This window comes from Leptodactylus fuscus, assembly GCF_031893055.1.
Source record: "Leptodactylus fuscus isolate aLepFus1 chromosome 7 unlocalized genomic scaffold, aLepFus1.hap2 SUPER_7_unloc_1, whole genome shotgun sequence".
NCBI classification, from domain to species: Eukaryota; Metazoa; Chordata; class Amphibia; order Anura; family Leptodactylidae; genus Leptodactylus; species Leptodactylus fuscus.
In genome coordinates this window covers 373386-389575 of record NW_027439807.1, presented here as the reverse complement: position 1 = coordinate 389575, position 16190 = coordinate 373386, and the positions used below count along the sequence as shown (strand labels likewise).

Below are 16190 nucleotides of genomic sequence, written 5' to 3'. Positions count from 1 at the left end.
GTATTACTGTACTGCCTGTAGTCTACAGTCCGGCCCCATCTTTTCACTGTGTAGTAGGTATTACTGTACTGCCTGTAGTCTACAGTCCGGCCCCATCTTTTCTCTTTGTAGTAGGTATTACTGTACTGCCTGTAGTCTACAGTCCGGCCCCATCTTTTCCCTGTGTAGTAGGTATTACTGTACTGCCTGTAGTCTACAATCCGGCCCCATCTTTTCCCTGTGTAGTAGGTATTACTGTGCTGCCTGTAGTCTACAGTCCGGCCCCATCTTTTCTCTTTGTAGTAGGTATTACTGTACTGCCTGTAGTCTACAGTCCGGCCCCATCTTTTCTCTTTGTAGTAGGTATTACTGTACTGCCTGTAGTCTACAGTCCGGCCCCATCTTTTCTCTTTGTAGTAGGTATTACTGTACTGCCTGTAGTCTACAGTCCGGCCCCATCTTTTCACTGTGTAGTAGGTATTACTGTACTGCCTGTAGTCTACAGTCCGGCCCCATCTTTTCTCTTTGTAGTAGGTATTACTGTACTGCCTGTAGTCTACAGTCCGGCCCCATCTTTTCCCTGTGTAGTAGTTATTACTGTACTGCCTGTAGTGTACAGTCCGGCCCCATCTTTTCTCTTTGTAGTAGGTATTACTGTACTGCCTGTAGTCTACAGTCCGGCCCCATCTTTTCCCTGTGTAGTAGGTATTACTGTACTGCCTGTAGTCTACAGTCCGGCCCCATCTTTTCCCTGTGTAGTAGGTATTACTGGGCTGCCTGTAGTCTACAGTCTGGCCCCATCTTTTGCCTGTGTAGTAGGTATTACTGTGCTGCCTGTAGTCTACAGTCCGGCCCCATCTTTTCCCTGTGTAGTAGGTATTACTGTACTGCCTGTAGTCTACAGTCCGGCCCCATCTTTTCCCTGTGTAGTAGTTATTACTGTACTGCCTGTAGTCTACAGTCCGGCCCCATCTTTTCCCTGTGTAGTAGGTATTACTGTACTGCCTGTAGTCTACAGTCCGGCCCCATCTTTTCCCTGTGTAGTAGGTATTACTGTACTGCCTGTAGTCTACAGTCCGGCCCCATCTTTTCCCTGTGTAGTAGGTATTACTGTGCTGCCTGTAGTCTACAGTCCGGCCCCATCTTTTCCCTGTGTAGTAGGTATTACTGTGCTGCCTGTAGTCTACAGTCCGGCCCCATCGTTTCCCTGTGTAGTAGGTATTACTGTACTGCCTGTAGTCTACAGTCCGGCCCCATCTTTTCCCTGTGTAGTAGGTATTACTGTGCTGCCTGTAGTCTACAGTCCGGCCCCATCTTTTCCCTGTGTAGTAGGTATTACTGTGCTGCCTGTAGTCTACAGTCCGGCCCCATCTTTTCCCTGTGTAGTAGGTATTACTGTACTGCCTGTAGTCTACAGTCCGGCCCCATCTTTTCCCTGTGTAGTAGGTATTACTGTACTGCCTGTAGTCTACAATCCGGCCCCATCTTTTCCCTGTGTAGTAGGTATTACTGTGCTGCCTGTAGTCTACAGTCCGGCCCCATCTTTTCTCTTTGTAGTAGGTATTACTGTGCTGCCTGTAGTCTACAGTCCGGCCCCATCTTTTCCCTGTGTAGTAGGTATTACTGTGCTGCCTGTAGTGTACAGTCCGGCCCCATCTTTTCCCTGTGTAGTAGGTATTACTGTACTGCCTGTAGTGTACAGTCCGGCCCCATCTTTTCCCTGTGTAGTAGGTATTACTGTACTGCCTGTAGTCTACAGTCCGGCCCCATCTTTTCCCTGTGTAGTAGGTATTACTGTACTGCCTGTAGTGTACAGTCCGGCCCCATCTTTTCCCTGTGTAGTAGGTATTACTGTACTGCCTGTAGTCTACAGTCCGGCCCCATCTTTTCCCTGTGTAGTAGGTATTACTGTACTGCCTGTAGTGTACAGTCCGGCCCCATCTTTTCCCTGTGTAGTAGGTATTACTGTACTGCCTGTAGTCTACAGTCCGGCCCCATCTTTTCCCTGTGTAGTAGGTATTACTGTACTGCCTGTAGTGTACAGTCCGGCCCCATCTTTTCCCTGTGTAGTAGGTATTACTGTACTGCCTGTAGTCTACAGTCCGGCCCCATCTTTTCCCTGTGTAGTAGGTATTACTGTACTGCCTGTAGTGTACAGTCCGGCCCCATCTTTTCCCTGTGTAGTAGGTATTACTGTACTGCCTGTAGTCTACAGTCCGGCCCCATCTTTTCCCTGTGTAGTAGGTATTACTGTACTGCCTGTAGTGTACAGTCCGGCCCCATCTTTTCCCTGTGTAGTAGGTATTACTGTACTGCCTGTAGTCTACAGTCCGGCCCCATCTTTTCCCTGTGTAGTAGGTATTACTGTACTGCCTGTAGTCTACAGTCCGGCCCCATCTTTTCCCTGTGTAGTAGGTATTACTGTACTGCCTGTAGTCTACAGTCCGGCCCCATCTTTTCCCTGTGTAGTAGGTATTACTGTACTGCCTGTAGTGTACAGTCCGGCCCCATCTTTTCCCTGTGTAGTAGGTATTACTGTACTGCCTGTAGTCTACAGTCCGGCCCCATCTTTTCCCTGTGTAGTAGGTATTACTGTACTGCCTGTAGTCTACAGTCCGGCCCCATCTTTTCCCTGTGTAGTAGGTATTACTGTACTGCCTGTAGTCTATAGCCCGGCCCCATCTTCTGCCTATTTATTAGGTATTTCTTTGCTGTCTACATTCCGGCCCCATCTTTTGCCTATGTAGACACCTTGCAGGTTGACAGTATGATAAATAAGCTGCTCCTGGCCAGTAACATGTTAACAGGCGCTTCATGGTGGTTGCGGAACAGGCGCTTCCTCTGTTGCTTCTCCTGACACTGAAACTAATTGCAGTTCAGTGAAACTCGCCCATCCCTGCTGCGTCCTTTCCCTGACAGTCCATGGATTCCTGTGTGTACAGTCACCTGGAGCAGCAGATCCAGTCAGATAGTCTCAGCCACTCCTGACCTGTCTATCCTGTTCCATGGCTTCCTAAGTATGTGCCCCCTGACACTGTGCACCCCCGATGGGTATCTGCTTACCTGTGCCCTAATCCCTTGCTGCCACTTCCATCTTGCCCACACTGGTTGTCCTGATTTCAGAGCCCCTGGCGGTGGTGCCTTGCTCTGTGGTTGGCGACGTCTTGCGTGCCAGTGCTCCCTGCACAGATAATTGGATAATTATTTCTTGGGTTTTTTGCTCCTGGGGATCCTGTAGCAATAGGCGGCCGCCTTGTGCTCATTATTACTGTACATGGTGATCGGGGCAGACAGTAGGTGTACGGTGTAGCTGCTCGCACTACATATGTATGTACTATACTACCACCATGAGCCAACCCATGGGCCGCCGATGGTCACGGAGCGCCCCCAGTGTGAGGGTGCGGAGAGGGCAGGTCTCTGTACTTTGTATATGAATAAGATATTTGCTTTCAGTTAGCCGCAGTCTTGGCCAGTTTTCATATATAAAAATGGAGGACAGTCTATACCGTGCCGATGGGCGCTCATTTACTCGCTTTTACATCCAGGTAACTGTGCACGAGAATTGTTAGGTTGGTGCACAACGAGGGTGAACCAACAGATTGTGACTGGAGGTTCGTACAGCCCATCGTCACCCCTGGCCCTCATCAGCTTGCAGAACCATCTTGTGTTTGGGTCAGCCCTAGGTCTTGATCGCTGTAGCTGAGGGTCTGATTTTGTGCCAGGAACAAAGTGACACGTCTGGCCTCCTGACCTTCCACTATAACATCGTCTGTACGACGTTCTGGTCACTGCTCCATGTTTGTGGTGCCATATTGCACACCTCCCTCCTGATCTCTGGTTGATGCAGTGGACCATTGGATGGGGGGCAATTCCTTTGCTGCCATAGATATGGGTGTGTGAGAGGTTCCCTCTGTCGGTTGACACGGAAGCTCAGCTCTTGTCAGCTGCGGCCTGCTGTTTGTTATTCCTGTGCTGAGGGTTTATTATACTTCATGTAATGATAGATTAGCAGCAGATAAACGCCCGGCCAAGGTTAATTGCATGTTTTTCGGAGGAAGGGGAGCAGTCGGAACAAGGAGTCTGTGTACTCGGCATAGTCACGGATTATCCTAGGACACCTCTTCCCAGAATGGGGTCCCAACCTGTAAAGATGGGGTACCCTGTACGTTGTAACTGAACTTATGTGCCAGGTAAATAAACTGGGCACCCGCTGCACCATGATGGGTAAAAATGGGGTGCAAGCTATCATCATTCATTATTAGAAGCCTTGTTCCCAATGTAGGCCCCATCTTTTACTCCCTAACCCAGCTTTCTAGACCATTGTATATTAATCTGGTGTCTTGAACGTCCTTGAATGCAGCGACCGTACAACCCCTAAACATGAAAGTCAGCCGAAACTCGTACTGACCTGCTGTGTCCTCCGTAAGGCCGGGGAGCCCCGCTTTGCCCTCTGATAGCCCGCCATACTTGGCAGTAGATAAGCTATTGTGTTGTGCAGGTGGAGAGGAGTTTAACCCCTGGGTGGCCAGTGGAGGAATGTATTGTATGCTGATGTACGGCAGTATATTCCTCCCCTCCCCCGGTCTCCTGTTGCAGGCTTAGGGTGGAGTGTAGATATAGTGTTACTCCATGTCCTTTATCAGCGCGGCCTGGATAAGAGCGGGGAGCGCAAATTCCTTACACATTAAACATTCATGGTGACTCATGAAGGCTCCACATGGGAACGCACGGCTCCGGAATGTCCAATCCTCCATAGGTGACTTTAGGGAAACCTCAACCCCTTCCTATCTGTAATGTACAGACCTCCATATGTAGTGTTAGGGGACCCCGTACCCCAGCCCACCTGTAATGTACAGACCTCCATATGTAGTGTTAGGGGACCCGAGACCCCAGCCCATCTGTAATGTACAGACCTCCATATGTAGTGTTAGGGGACCCGAGACCCCAGCCCACCTGTAATGTACAGACCTCCATATGTAGTGTTAGGGGACCCCGTACCCCAGCCCACCTGTAATGTACAGACCTCCATATGTAGTGTTAGGGGACCCGAGACCCCAGCCCATCTGTAATGTACAGACCTCCATATGTAGTGTTAGGGGACCCCGTACCCCAGCCCACCTGTAATGTACAGACCTCCATATGTCGTGTTAGGGGACCCGAGACCCCAGCCCATCTGTAATGTACAGACCTCCATATGTAGTGTTAGGGGACCCGAGACCCCAGCCCACCTGTAATGTACAGACCTCCATATGTAGTGTTAGGGGACCCGAGACCCCAGCCCATCTGTAATGTACAGACCTCCATATGTAGTGTTAGGGGACCCGAGACCCCAGCCCATCTGTAATGTACAGACCTCCATATGTTAGTGAGATCCTAACCTGTGCCCATGTGTAATGCGAAGACCTCCATATGTAGTGTTAGGGGACCCATGACCCCGGCCCGTCTGAGCTCCTACCTCTGTCCATGTGTCATGTCCAGATCTCTATAGGTAATTTTCGGGGTCGTATGTGTACCGACTCCCATCATGGGATTTGATTGTATCTCTCCTTTTTTGCCTTGTCTATAGGGGTATCTGGTCCTATATGGGATGTATAAGGTCTTGCCTAGATCCTGGTGGGTGATCGGCTGTAACCCCGGTGCGTTGCGGGCTTGTCCTGGCCAGTACATTCCTGCGTTACTTTAGATCTTGTAATCCGCGCTGTATGTGAAGTTGTGTGACGCTGGGTGGGTGGTGATACTTGATGTAACTAGTCCCTGTCCGGTGTGCCGGTTGCTGCTTGTGGTCGCTGTGCCCATGGTGTCCCGCTCCTGTGATTGGTTTATTTGGTTGGGCCTGTGGTGGGTGTAATGTATGATGGGCACCTCGCTCTTCTATAGCCAGGCGGTGATATAAATGATAGTGATACAAAATGACTTGCCCTTTGACCATCTCATGTGCGATCTCTTAGTCTCGGAGCTCTGTGCTGGAATGCGAGGGGTTAAATGCTCCGCTGGGCTCTGTCAATAAGAGCAGGTAAATAATCTCTCTGCGAGCAGTGTTGTGAGCCAGGCTGGCGGAGCGGCTGCGTGTTATCTGCCTGCTGTTAGGTGAGTGCCAGTACCCCTGTACACATATGGGGGCGCTTTGGCGGTTGTCGGAGGTTTGGGTGCCACTTTGTGACTCTACGTGTGACATCCACAACTATACACCTAGTAACGGTTTTCGCGGGCCTTGCTCGGAGCTCTTCCGTGTGACTGGTATGGGATATGTGGGTGACCAGGTTTAGGGCTTGTGCAGACTCTTTGTGTGTTATCAGACCCGTGCCGCCGCCGCCCTTTTGCCCGCTCGCTCGCGGTGTCTGTCGTCGTGATTTGATCTTTGTTATTCATTAATATATATTATCTTTATGAGGATGTTGGCTGAGAACGCTTCTGTTATTTTATAAACTCATTGGTGCGGCGATGGCCGAGCATGTACTGTCTGGTGTCATCTTGGGAGATGTTGCGCACAACTTTGTGGACTACGGTCTAGTAGGCTCTGGTTCCTCGTGATCTCATTGTGTTGCTGTCTAGGCTGCTCTGAGGTTTGGCAGCGTCTGTCTTGTTGACATTTCAGGCTTTTGGCTGGTGAAAGGGATATTTAACCCAGTGAGCAGTTTCACCTGGGCGGAGGTGCGAGATCTGCTTCCACTTCCTCCATGGAGAGCGATAGGTTAATGATTGGCAGCCTCTGTGCTAGGAATGTATCTCTGAGGTGTACACGGCGCACCTTCACCTTACAGACACTGCCATCTGTGCACAGGAACCGCGCACCACATGTACTTGTAAGTCTCTCATAGAAATGCAGAAGCCGAATCAGCTCAGGATCCTACTGGTGATTCCTCTAGCTATACAGATGGGGGATACAACTGGTTATATCTCTAGCTATATAGATGAGGATACTACTGGTTATATCTCTAGCTATATAGATGAGGAAACTACTGGTTATACGTCTAGCTATACCGATGAGGATACTACTGGTGATTCCTCTAGCTATACAGAGGAGGATACTACTGGTTATACGTCTAGCTATACCAATGAGGATACTACTGGTTATACGTCTAGCTATACAGAGGAGGATACTACTAGATATACATCTAGCTATACAGAGGAGGACACTACTGGTTATACGTCTAGCTATACCGATGAGGATACTACTGGTTATACGTCTAGCTATACCGATGCGGATACTACTGGATATACATCTAGCTATACTGATGAGGATACTACTGGATATACGTCTAGCTATACCGATGAGGATACTACTGGTTATACGTCTAGCTATACAGAGGAGGATACTACTGGTTATACGTCTAGTTATACAGCCAAGCATCCTATTAATTATATCGCTAGCTATACAGCTGAGCATTCTATGGTTATATCTCTAGTTATTCAGCCCAGCATTCTATTGGTTATATCTGTAGTCTTACAACCCAGCATCCTATTAGTTATATCTCTAGTTATATAGCCGAGCATCCTACTGGTTATATCTTTAGTTATATACCCAGCATCCTATTGGTTATATCTCTAGTTATATACCAAGCATCCTATTGGTTATATCTCTAGTTATATACCCAGCATCCTATTGGTTATATCTCTAGTTATATACCCAGCATCCTATTGGTTATATCTCTAGTTATATACCCAGCATCCTATTGGTTATATCTCTAGTTATATACCCAGCATCCTATTGGTTATATCTCTAGTTATATACCCAGCATCCTATTGCTTATATCTCTAGTTATATATCCAGCATCGTATTGGTTATATCTCTAGTTATAGCGTCCGGCGGCCCTTGTATGTGACTGATGTCGGCCGCTCCTCTTACTACACTCTTGTAATGTTATAACCTCCGACCCTTTTGGACAGTCTCCTTGTTTTGTTCGTTCTTACTTGGATCATGTCATGGTCTCGGGAAGGGATCCATTGTACGGTGTCCTTTGGCCTGCAGTGATCATACAGCAGCCTATGACTGCGAGACTCCCTGTATACAAGGCGCATAAGAGGGGATCATGGGAATGTTATTAACCTCTAGAAGAGGGGGCTGTCCTTGGAGCAAATTCGTAAGACCTGCTCCTAACCCCTGACTACAGCTGCTGTACACTTGCCAGGTAGTCATTGCATGCACTGTGTTGTGTCGACAGATTTGCACCATTTTTCCTTTCCCGTATTTGCCTTACTGATGACCCTGTAGACACGAGCAGCCCGCTGCGTGCAGGCTTTGGTGCCGCTCCGTTTATCGTGCTCCCTGCTCCTTCTCAGCCGCAGTCATTTATTTTATAGCACAAGACGATGGGAGACAAGCGGCGGAGATAGCGGTGACTTCATGTGTTAAATTACCCTCAGCAGCTGCAAACATCACAAGTGTCCAAACCCTTATCTCCCGCCGACAGACGCGCAGCCCCCTGTACCGCACATTTATATGGAAATCGCTGCAGCGAACCGTTTACTGATCCGGCTTCGCAGACACGTGCATGAGAGGAGCAGCCGGGACTGATGCCGGGGAATGTAGTGCAGCACTCCTCAACATTCTCTTACGACTTTGCAGTTATGGCATCGACCATAGGGGGCACTAGATTGAGTCAGCTGAACAATGACAACCTAAGGAGTAGCATTTGAGGCTCTTAGTTATTGTCAGAGATTGTGGTTACCAGTCCGTCACGTTACGCGTAGTCCAGGTGGGCGAGGGACGGCATGGAAGACCACTGACCCACAACAAGGAGCTGGGACTAAACCAAATGCGATGTCGATGCGTCCATGTATAGAGCTGCGTCAGTACAGACAATGTGGGAATCCTGAGAATGCTCCTGTAAATGTATCAGGTCACAGGTCATCGGCATACAATGGGCGAAAAAATGCAGTGCACCCAGTTTCTGGCCGTACGTAGCCCCTCCTACATCCGGATGACGCCATGTTAGAGGCGGAGTTACACGTGGTGCGAGGCTTCTTGTTATGTTGTGTGTGCAGTAAACCTGTTCAGTATTTTGGATATTTCCCATGGTGCAGGTCAGGCGGCCAGTGATCGTGGTGCTTGTCTTGTGTGCCGGTTTGGTGCAGATTGTGCTCACTCCCCGGTTCTCACCTTGTCCCGTTTTTTTCTTTCTGCAGACGTGTAGTTAATGGAAAGACGTGTTCATGGAGACATGGCCGAGCAGCACTTGCCTGTGGGTCAGGGTGTCCAGATCCGCTTCATTGATGACCTAAAGGAGAATCGGAAGCCGAGGAGCGTGAGGTCCAAGCAGGACTCCTATGGGGTGGCCATACGTGTGCAGGGCATAGACGGGCAGCCTTTCGTAGTTCTCAACAGTGGAGACAAAACGAAATCTTCATATGGCGTTCAGATCAAAACAAACAACGCTTATGGAAACACCTCCCCCAACCCCGCGCCGGAGTACCAGGGACTTACCACCAAGGCAAGCCGGACAGTCCACTCCTTTAGTTCAGAGTCAGACATACCAGAAAACCCTTACAGCAATAGGACATACCCCCAAACCGGTTCGCAGTACAGCAGTACCTCAGATGAGGAGCAGAACTCCAGACCACGCAGCAAACCACGAGCCCTACAACCAGCACGACGGGAGGAGCTCCGCAGGTCTCAGTCCCATGGTTCACTATTGGATGCTGAATTGGAGGACTCTTACGGTTATGATGGGCACTATAGTGAGCGTTCATCCACCCTCGACACTACATACTCTCAGTCATCGGGCAGCCGTGGAAGTCTGAAGACCATGGGCAATGGAGAAGCCCCAACTGGGAAATATAAGCCCGCAACTAGTCAACAACCTACCTCCTTCTCAACGTCACTACAGCGGAAGAGTGGCTCCCCAATGTCTTCCTCACCAAAGCTGCCGAGTGAAGACATAGACACGAAGCCACTGTCCTCTGTAGATTCTCTGATCAATAAATTTGATAATAAGGTCCAGGTTAGAGGAAGGACCTCGAGAAGGAGCCAGGCGATGAAAGATGAGCGTAAGCGATCGCAGAGCCTAGATGGACGGCGGACTCACCAGGACACCGCGGACTACAGAGAAGTACAGACCACGGAGAGGACTATACAGACGCGGGATCACCTCTCCGACAACCGATCATTCGATAGAGCCTCCTTAGAGAAAGAGAATGTCAACAAGACCCGACTGACAAAAGAATGGTTGACGCAGATGGTGGAAGAACCACTGACCCAGTCACAGCAGAGGACAGTCCAGTCAGAGCTCCAGGTATCAGACACGTGGTAGTGACTTCAATGTCTCTGTCTCATTATGGACTCTGCATCCGACTATTTCTTATTCTTTTACTAGTTGAAGAGCACACCCGACCTCTTGAAGGACCAGCAGCAAGATGACCCCACTCGTGAGATGATCTACAGCATCCTCCGGGATGGGTCAGTGTCTCTGAGATCTGTATTTGTCCCATGCTGTGTGTTCATCATATATGTCCACATTAAATCCAATGTATAATTCACTTAGGTCTAACGAGAGTGACACTTCTCTGAGGAAAAAGACCAGTCTGCTCCTGGAGAAGATCCAGTCCTTCCAAGTACGTGAGTGCAAAGTGTGAATTATCGGCAAAACTGGGACTTTAGGAACTTTCCTTAGCCCGAATTCCTTTGGATTATAGAGTTGATTTTGGGTGATTTCAGTAGCGTTTTAGGTTGGGGCCCCCATACACATGGACTGATAGCAGCACATCAGCCACCTATGATATATATATATGTATGGGGGTATGCCAATCCTTCTCTGCCCCCAACCTCATCTATCAGGGAAGAAAGTAATCAACATGTTGTTTCTTTTGTTCTGAGTAAGGGAACATTTGTGATATCTCTGTAGGCTTCCCCAGGAGATGACACCAGGACATTGATCTCTCAGAAGAAGGAGCTGGAGGGGAGAGTGGCCGAACTTCAGCAGCAGCTGAATGATGAAATAAAGGTAAGTGAAGAGACTAGCACCAATATATATGGTATATCACTCCCGCTACGTAATGTGGTGGAGGACATGGGTATGGATAGATGCTCCTACTATGTAATGTGGTGGAGGACGTGGGGATGGAAAGATTCTCCTAATATGTAATGTGGTGGAAGACATGGGGATGGATAGATGCTCCTCCTGTGTAATATGGTGGAGGACATGGGGATGGATAGATGTTCCTCCTGTGTAATATGGTGGAGGACATGGGGATGGATAGATGCTCCTACTATGTAATGTGGTGGAGGACATGGGGATGGATAGATGCTCCTACAATGTAATGTGGTGGAGGACATGGGGATGGATAGATGCTCCTACTATGTAATGTGGTGGAGGACATGGGGATGGATAGATGCTCCTACAATGTAATGTGGTGGAGGACATGGGGATGGATAGATTCTCCTAATATGTAATGTGGTGGAGGACATGGGGATGGATAGATTCTCCTAATATGTAATGTGGTGGAGGACATGGGGATGGATAGATGCTCCTACTATGTAATGTGGTGGAGGACATGGGGATGGATAGATGCTCCTCCTGTGTAATATGGTGGAGGACATGGGGATGGATAGATGCTCCTCCTGTGTGATATGGTGGAGGACATGGGGATGGATAGATGCTCCTACTGTGTATTGTGGTGGAAGACATGGGGATGGATAGATGCTCCTCCTGTGTAATGTGGTGGAGGACATGGGGATGGATAGATTCTCCTACTATGTAATGTGGTGGAGGACATGGGGATGGATAGATTCTCCTCCTATGTAATGTGGTGGAGGACATGGGGATGGATAGATGCTCCTCCTGTGTAATATGGTGGAGGACATGGGGATGGATAGATTCTCCTACTATGTAATGTGGTGGAGGACATGGGGATGGATAGACGCTCCTACTATGTAATGTGGTGGAGGACATGGGGATGGAAAGATTCTCCTAATATGTAATGTGGTGGAAGACATGGGGATGGATAGATGCTCCTCCTGTGTAATATGGTGGAGGACATGGGGATGGATAGATTCTCCTACTATGTAATGTGGTGGAAGACATGGGGATGGATAGATGCTCCTCCTGTGTAATATGGTGGAAGACATGGGGATGGATAGATGCTCCTCCTGTGTAATATGGTGGAGGACATGGGGATGGATAGATTCTCCTAATATGTAATGTGGTGGAGGACATGGGGATGGATAGACGCTCCTACTATGTAATGTGGTGGAGGACATGGGGATGGAAAGATTCTCCTACTGTGTATTGTGGTGGAAGACATGGGGATGGATAGATGCTCCTCCTGTGTAATGTGGTGGAGGACATGGGGATGGATAGATTCTCCTACTATGTAATGTGGTGGAGGACATGGGGATGGATAGATTCTCCTCCTATGTAATGTGGTGGAGGACATGGGGATGGATAGATTCTCCTCCTGTGTAATATGGTGGAGGACATGGGGATGGATAGATTCTCCTACTATGTAATGTGGTGGAAGACATGGGGATGGATAGATGCTCCTCCTGTGTAATATGGTGGAAGACATGGGGATGGATAGATGCTCCTCCTGTGTAATATGGTGGAGGACATGGGGATGGATAGATGCTCCTCCTGTGTAATATGGTGGAGGACATGGGGATGGATAGATGCTCCTCCTGTGTAATATGGTGGAGGACATGGGGATGGATAGATGCTCCTCCTGTGTAATATGGTGGAGGACATGGGGATGGATAGATTCTCCTAATATGTAATGTGGTGGAAGACAAGGGGATGGATAGATGCTCTTGTCCTGGATATCTGCAGATAAATGTGTGTGGTTATGTGTTGTAGGTCTTGAAGGATTCTTTAATCTTTATATCTCCATATTTTGCAGCTACGAATGAAGCAGGAGGCATCTCGGGATCTTCCAAAGGCTTCAACCCAGAGAATGGGGATCCAGCTGGAAGAGTCCATGGAAGAATGTAAGAAACTGAAGGAGCTTCTGGAGAAGAAGAAGAACGACCTGAATGCCATGTCTCAGGAGTAAGTCACTGCTGCTGTGACCGTCTGAAGATATGTAAATGAGTGGGAGGGGCCAGATTCATTAGACTTTCCAGTGATGCCATAAATAATCGCGTCTCATGGGGCAGATTAGCCCGACATTTACAGCTCCCCGTGAAGTTAATTTATAACATTGTCCGGTCAATATTCCATCTACTAAATGCCACATAAAACACGAGGAGCGTAACGCTTGCTCCATTGTACAGCCTGTGGCGCCACCTGTAGGCACAACATGTGTAATGCAGGTTGTTTAGTGCACCGTCCTGTTGGCTGTGGTCCTGTGTTATAATCCCGGGGTTGCACCAGGGCAATGTGTTGTTGTAATGCATTACCTGCAGGCGGCGCTGTGCTGGTATTTTTAGGACAACTGTTTATTGTGCAGGCTGATAGAAGTGCGCATGAGCAAGGAACAGGTGGAAACGAAACTGAGGTCAATGGAAGGAAAACTACAAGACGCCAAGGAAGAGGTCAACCAGATGCGTGTCAAGGGGGCCACGGAGGACAAGCACGCCCTGCTGAAGGTAAACCGGGCCTCCCGGTACCCCCCCTCCCTGCCAAGCTTTTCCCTGGTGAAACAGCTTGACCCTCGGCTTGCTTGAGCTGCTAAGTGCCTGTTTTACATCACTGGTAAAACGGAGCCTGTGCACCTTACTAATGTACCACACACCTGACGGCTCAGCCCTTGGCCTGTATACTAGCCCCCACCCGGTGTAGAAGATTGTCATCAGGTCCCATCAAACATAGGTCCCACCAAACTCAGGTCCCACCAAACTCACTCCACCCCTCTAGGAGCTGCAAGAGATTCAGGAGGAGTTGGATACGGTGCTGCAGATTCGGTACAAGCAGGACGACCTACTGAGACAGAAGGAGCGAGAACTGACAGCCCTGAAGGGGGCGCTGAAGGAGGAGGTGGCCAATCACGACCAGGAGATGGAGCGGGTCAGGCAGCAGTACCAGAACGACATGCAGCAGCTGAGGAAAAACATGGACAACGTGTCACAGGTACCGTCCAGTGTCAGGGGTAAAGCGGCTGATTTGTGTGTGGTTTGTCCTGCTGCGGGTGGCTATGTGCACCTCCATGTCTCCTCTGTGATGGTCTTCTCCTGCCATCTGTCCATTAACCCTTACTCTGCATCTCCTTCTTTCTTCTATCCTTCCTTGAGAGTCTTGTCCTGTGTTCTTTGCGCTGTATCAGTCCCATGTCTCCCCGCTGTAGTCCTTGTCTTCTCCCCCCCCACCAGGACCAGCTGAGCCTGGAGTCCGAGCGTCAGAAGATAAACCAGGTTGTCAGGAACCTACAGCGAGAGCTGGAGGAGAGCAGCGACGAGATCAACCAGTGGAAGGAAATGTTCCAGAAGAATAAGGAGGAGCTCCGCAAAGCCAAGGAGCAGTGAGTACGAGGGACCGAGGCACCAGACCCCACTGTAATGTTTGTAGTAATGTTGCCCTTCAGCCTAATGAGTGAGGTGACGGCGGCCATGTTTTGCTTGCTTCCTGACATCTGGGTGGACGTTGGGTTCTGGATCTTCTCTCAAGAAATTCTTTGCTTTAGGGTTTTGCAGTTGAAGCTCGAGAAAGAGGAGTCTGAAGACGAGCTGAACGAGATGAAGAACCGCTTCTCCCTGGTGCAGTCGGAGCTGGAGCAAGTGAAGAAGGGCGCGGTGGATGCCAATGAAGCTGAGGGTACCAAGAAGGTATAAGGAGACGGACATGGGGACCTGCTGTAATCTAGCCTCCTCTCGTCCTCCTCACTGATCTCTCATTATCTTCAGGAGCTGCAGAGATTCCAGGAGCAGGTGAAGCAGCTAATGCAGGAGAAACAAAGACTGGAAGAGTCTCTACGTCAGCGAGACCGGGAGCTGTCTGCCCTGAAGGGGGCGCTGAAAGATGAAGTGTCTGGACATGACCATGACCTAGAACAACAGCGAGAACAGTTCAGCCGAGAGCTGCAGCAATCCAAGAAAGAGTATGAGGAGCATATGCGGGTAAGGAGCTGTGCACACACCTAGTCTGACCAGGCGGCTGCTTCATGGTGCGCTATAGTTTATGGTTCTATATTGTGTCACGCAGGAGCTGCAGAAATTCCAAGACCAAGTGAAACCTCTGATGCAGGAGAAACTTCGGCTAGAAGAGACTCTGCACCAGCGGGACAGAGAACTATCCGCACTGAAGGGGGCGCTAAAGGATGAAGTGTCGGGTCATGACCGCGAGGCAGAAAAGATGCGGGAACAGTTCAGTAGGGAAGTGCAACAAACGAAGAGAGACTACGAGGAACTTCTCAAGGTGCGGAACCAAGTAGATATGAGAAGAGGTCGGAGATGGAAGATGCCATCGCCGCTTCTCTAAGATGTCGTCTTGTTTTGTAGGTGAAGAAAAAGCTGGAGGAGGAGAAGGCTGACGCGGAGCGTATGCGCCAAGTTGTCGAGAACACCCTGCAGGAGACTCGTGATGAGAACGATGATCTGCGCAGGAAGATTCTGGGGCTGGAGGCTCAGGTCAAGGAGCTGAAGACGTTCTGCGATGATCTCCAGAGGGCAGAGACGCGCCTCAAGGAAAAGATGGGCAGGATAGAAGTGAGTTCGGCCTTCGGGTACCACCAGTTGTCTTTTGGCTTCACTTCATTTAGGTAACCATATGTCGTGACATTGTATAGAAGTAAAATCTTGTTCTTATCTATTCGAGGCTGACCGGAAGAGGATGGAGGAGTCTCTTGGAGAAGTCACAGACCAAGGCCAAGAGTTTGCCACAGTAAGAAGGGAGCTGGAGAGCCGACTGGACGAAGCTCAGAGGAACCTGAAGCGCCTGACGCTGGAGTACGAGGAGTTGCAGGAATGTTACCAGGAGGAGATCCGGCAGAAGGACCAACTGAAGAAGACCAAGAATGACCTGGAGGAACAGAAGCGACTGCTGGACAAGTCGATGGATAAACTGACCAGAGAGGTGAGGGCAGATGGGGGCGCTACACATGTAGTTGGAGTAGAGGGTGAGCAGAGTTCCTCTGACTGCTTTTGCTTCTTCTTAGCTGGACAATATGTCGAATGAGTCCCGAGACTCTCTGGAGATGCTGCAGAGACAGTTAGAAGAATACAAGGAGAAGGCTCGCAAGGAGATGAGCGACTCCCAAAAACAAGCCAAGGAAAAAGCTGCAGATGCCGAGAGACTGCAGATCAATGTCAGCCGGCTGCAGGAGGAGGTAAGTGTCATGGATCCCAT

At 49.4% G+C, this 16190-nt stretch overlaps 1 protein-coding gene across 2 annotated transcripts in view; it reads left to right on the top strand.

Annotated features, from left to right (window-relative positions):
* Positions 1 to 16190, top strand: part of CGN (cingulin) — a 35845-nt gene that overhangs the window by 9911 nt on the left and 9744 nt on the right. Inside the window, exons 2-15 of one of the 2 annotated variants that reach the window (XM_075261211.1) lie at positions 9106 to 10211; positions 10293 to 10375; positions 10461 to 10530; positions 10821 to 10919; positions 12811 to 12959; positions 13360 to 13498; positions 13767 to 13979; positions 14219 to 14367; positions 14530 to 14671; positions 14750 to 14962; positions 15048 to 15260; positions 15344 to 15550; positions 15660 to 15917; positions 16000 to 16170. In XM_075261211.1, the coding sequence (XP_075117312.1) occupies positions 9117 to 10211; positions 10293 to 10375; positions 10461 to 10530; positions 10821 to 10919; positions 12811 to 12959; positions 13360 to 13498; positions 13767 to 13979; positions 14219 to 14367; positions 14530 to 14671; positions 14750 to 14962; positions 15048 to 15260; positions 15344 to 15550; positions 15660 to 15917; positions 16000 to 16170 (3201 nt within the window). In that variant the 5' untranslated portion in view covers positions 9106 to 9116. The remainder of the gene's footprint in view (positions 1 to 9105; positions 10212 to 10292; positions 10376 to 10460; positions 10531 to 10820; positions 10920 to 12810; positions 12960 to 13359; positions 13499 to 13766; positions 13980 to 14218; positions 14368 to 14529; positions 14672 to 14749; positions 14963 to 15047; positions 15261 to 15343; positions 15551 to 15659; positions 15918 to 15999; positions 16171 to 16190) is intronic. The other variant, XM_075261212.1, reaches the window with a different exon arrangement.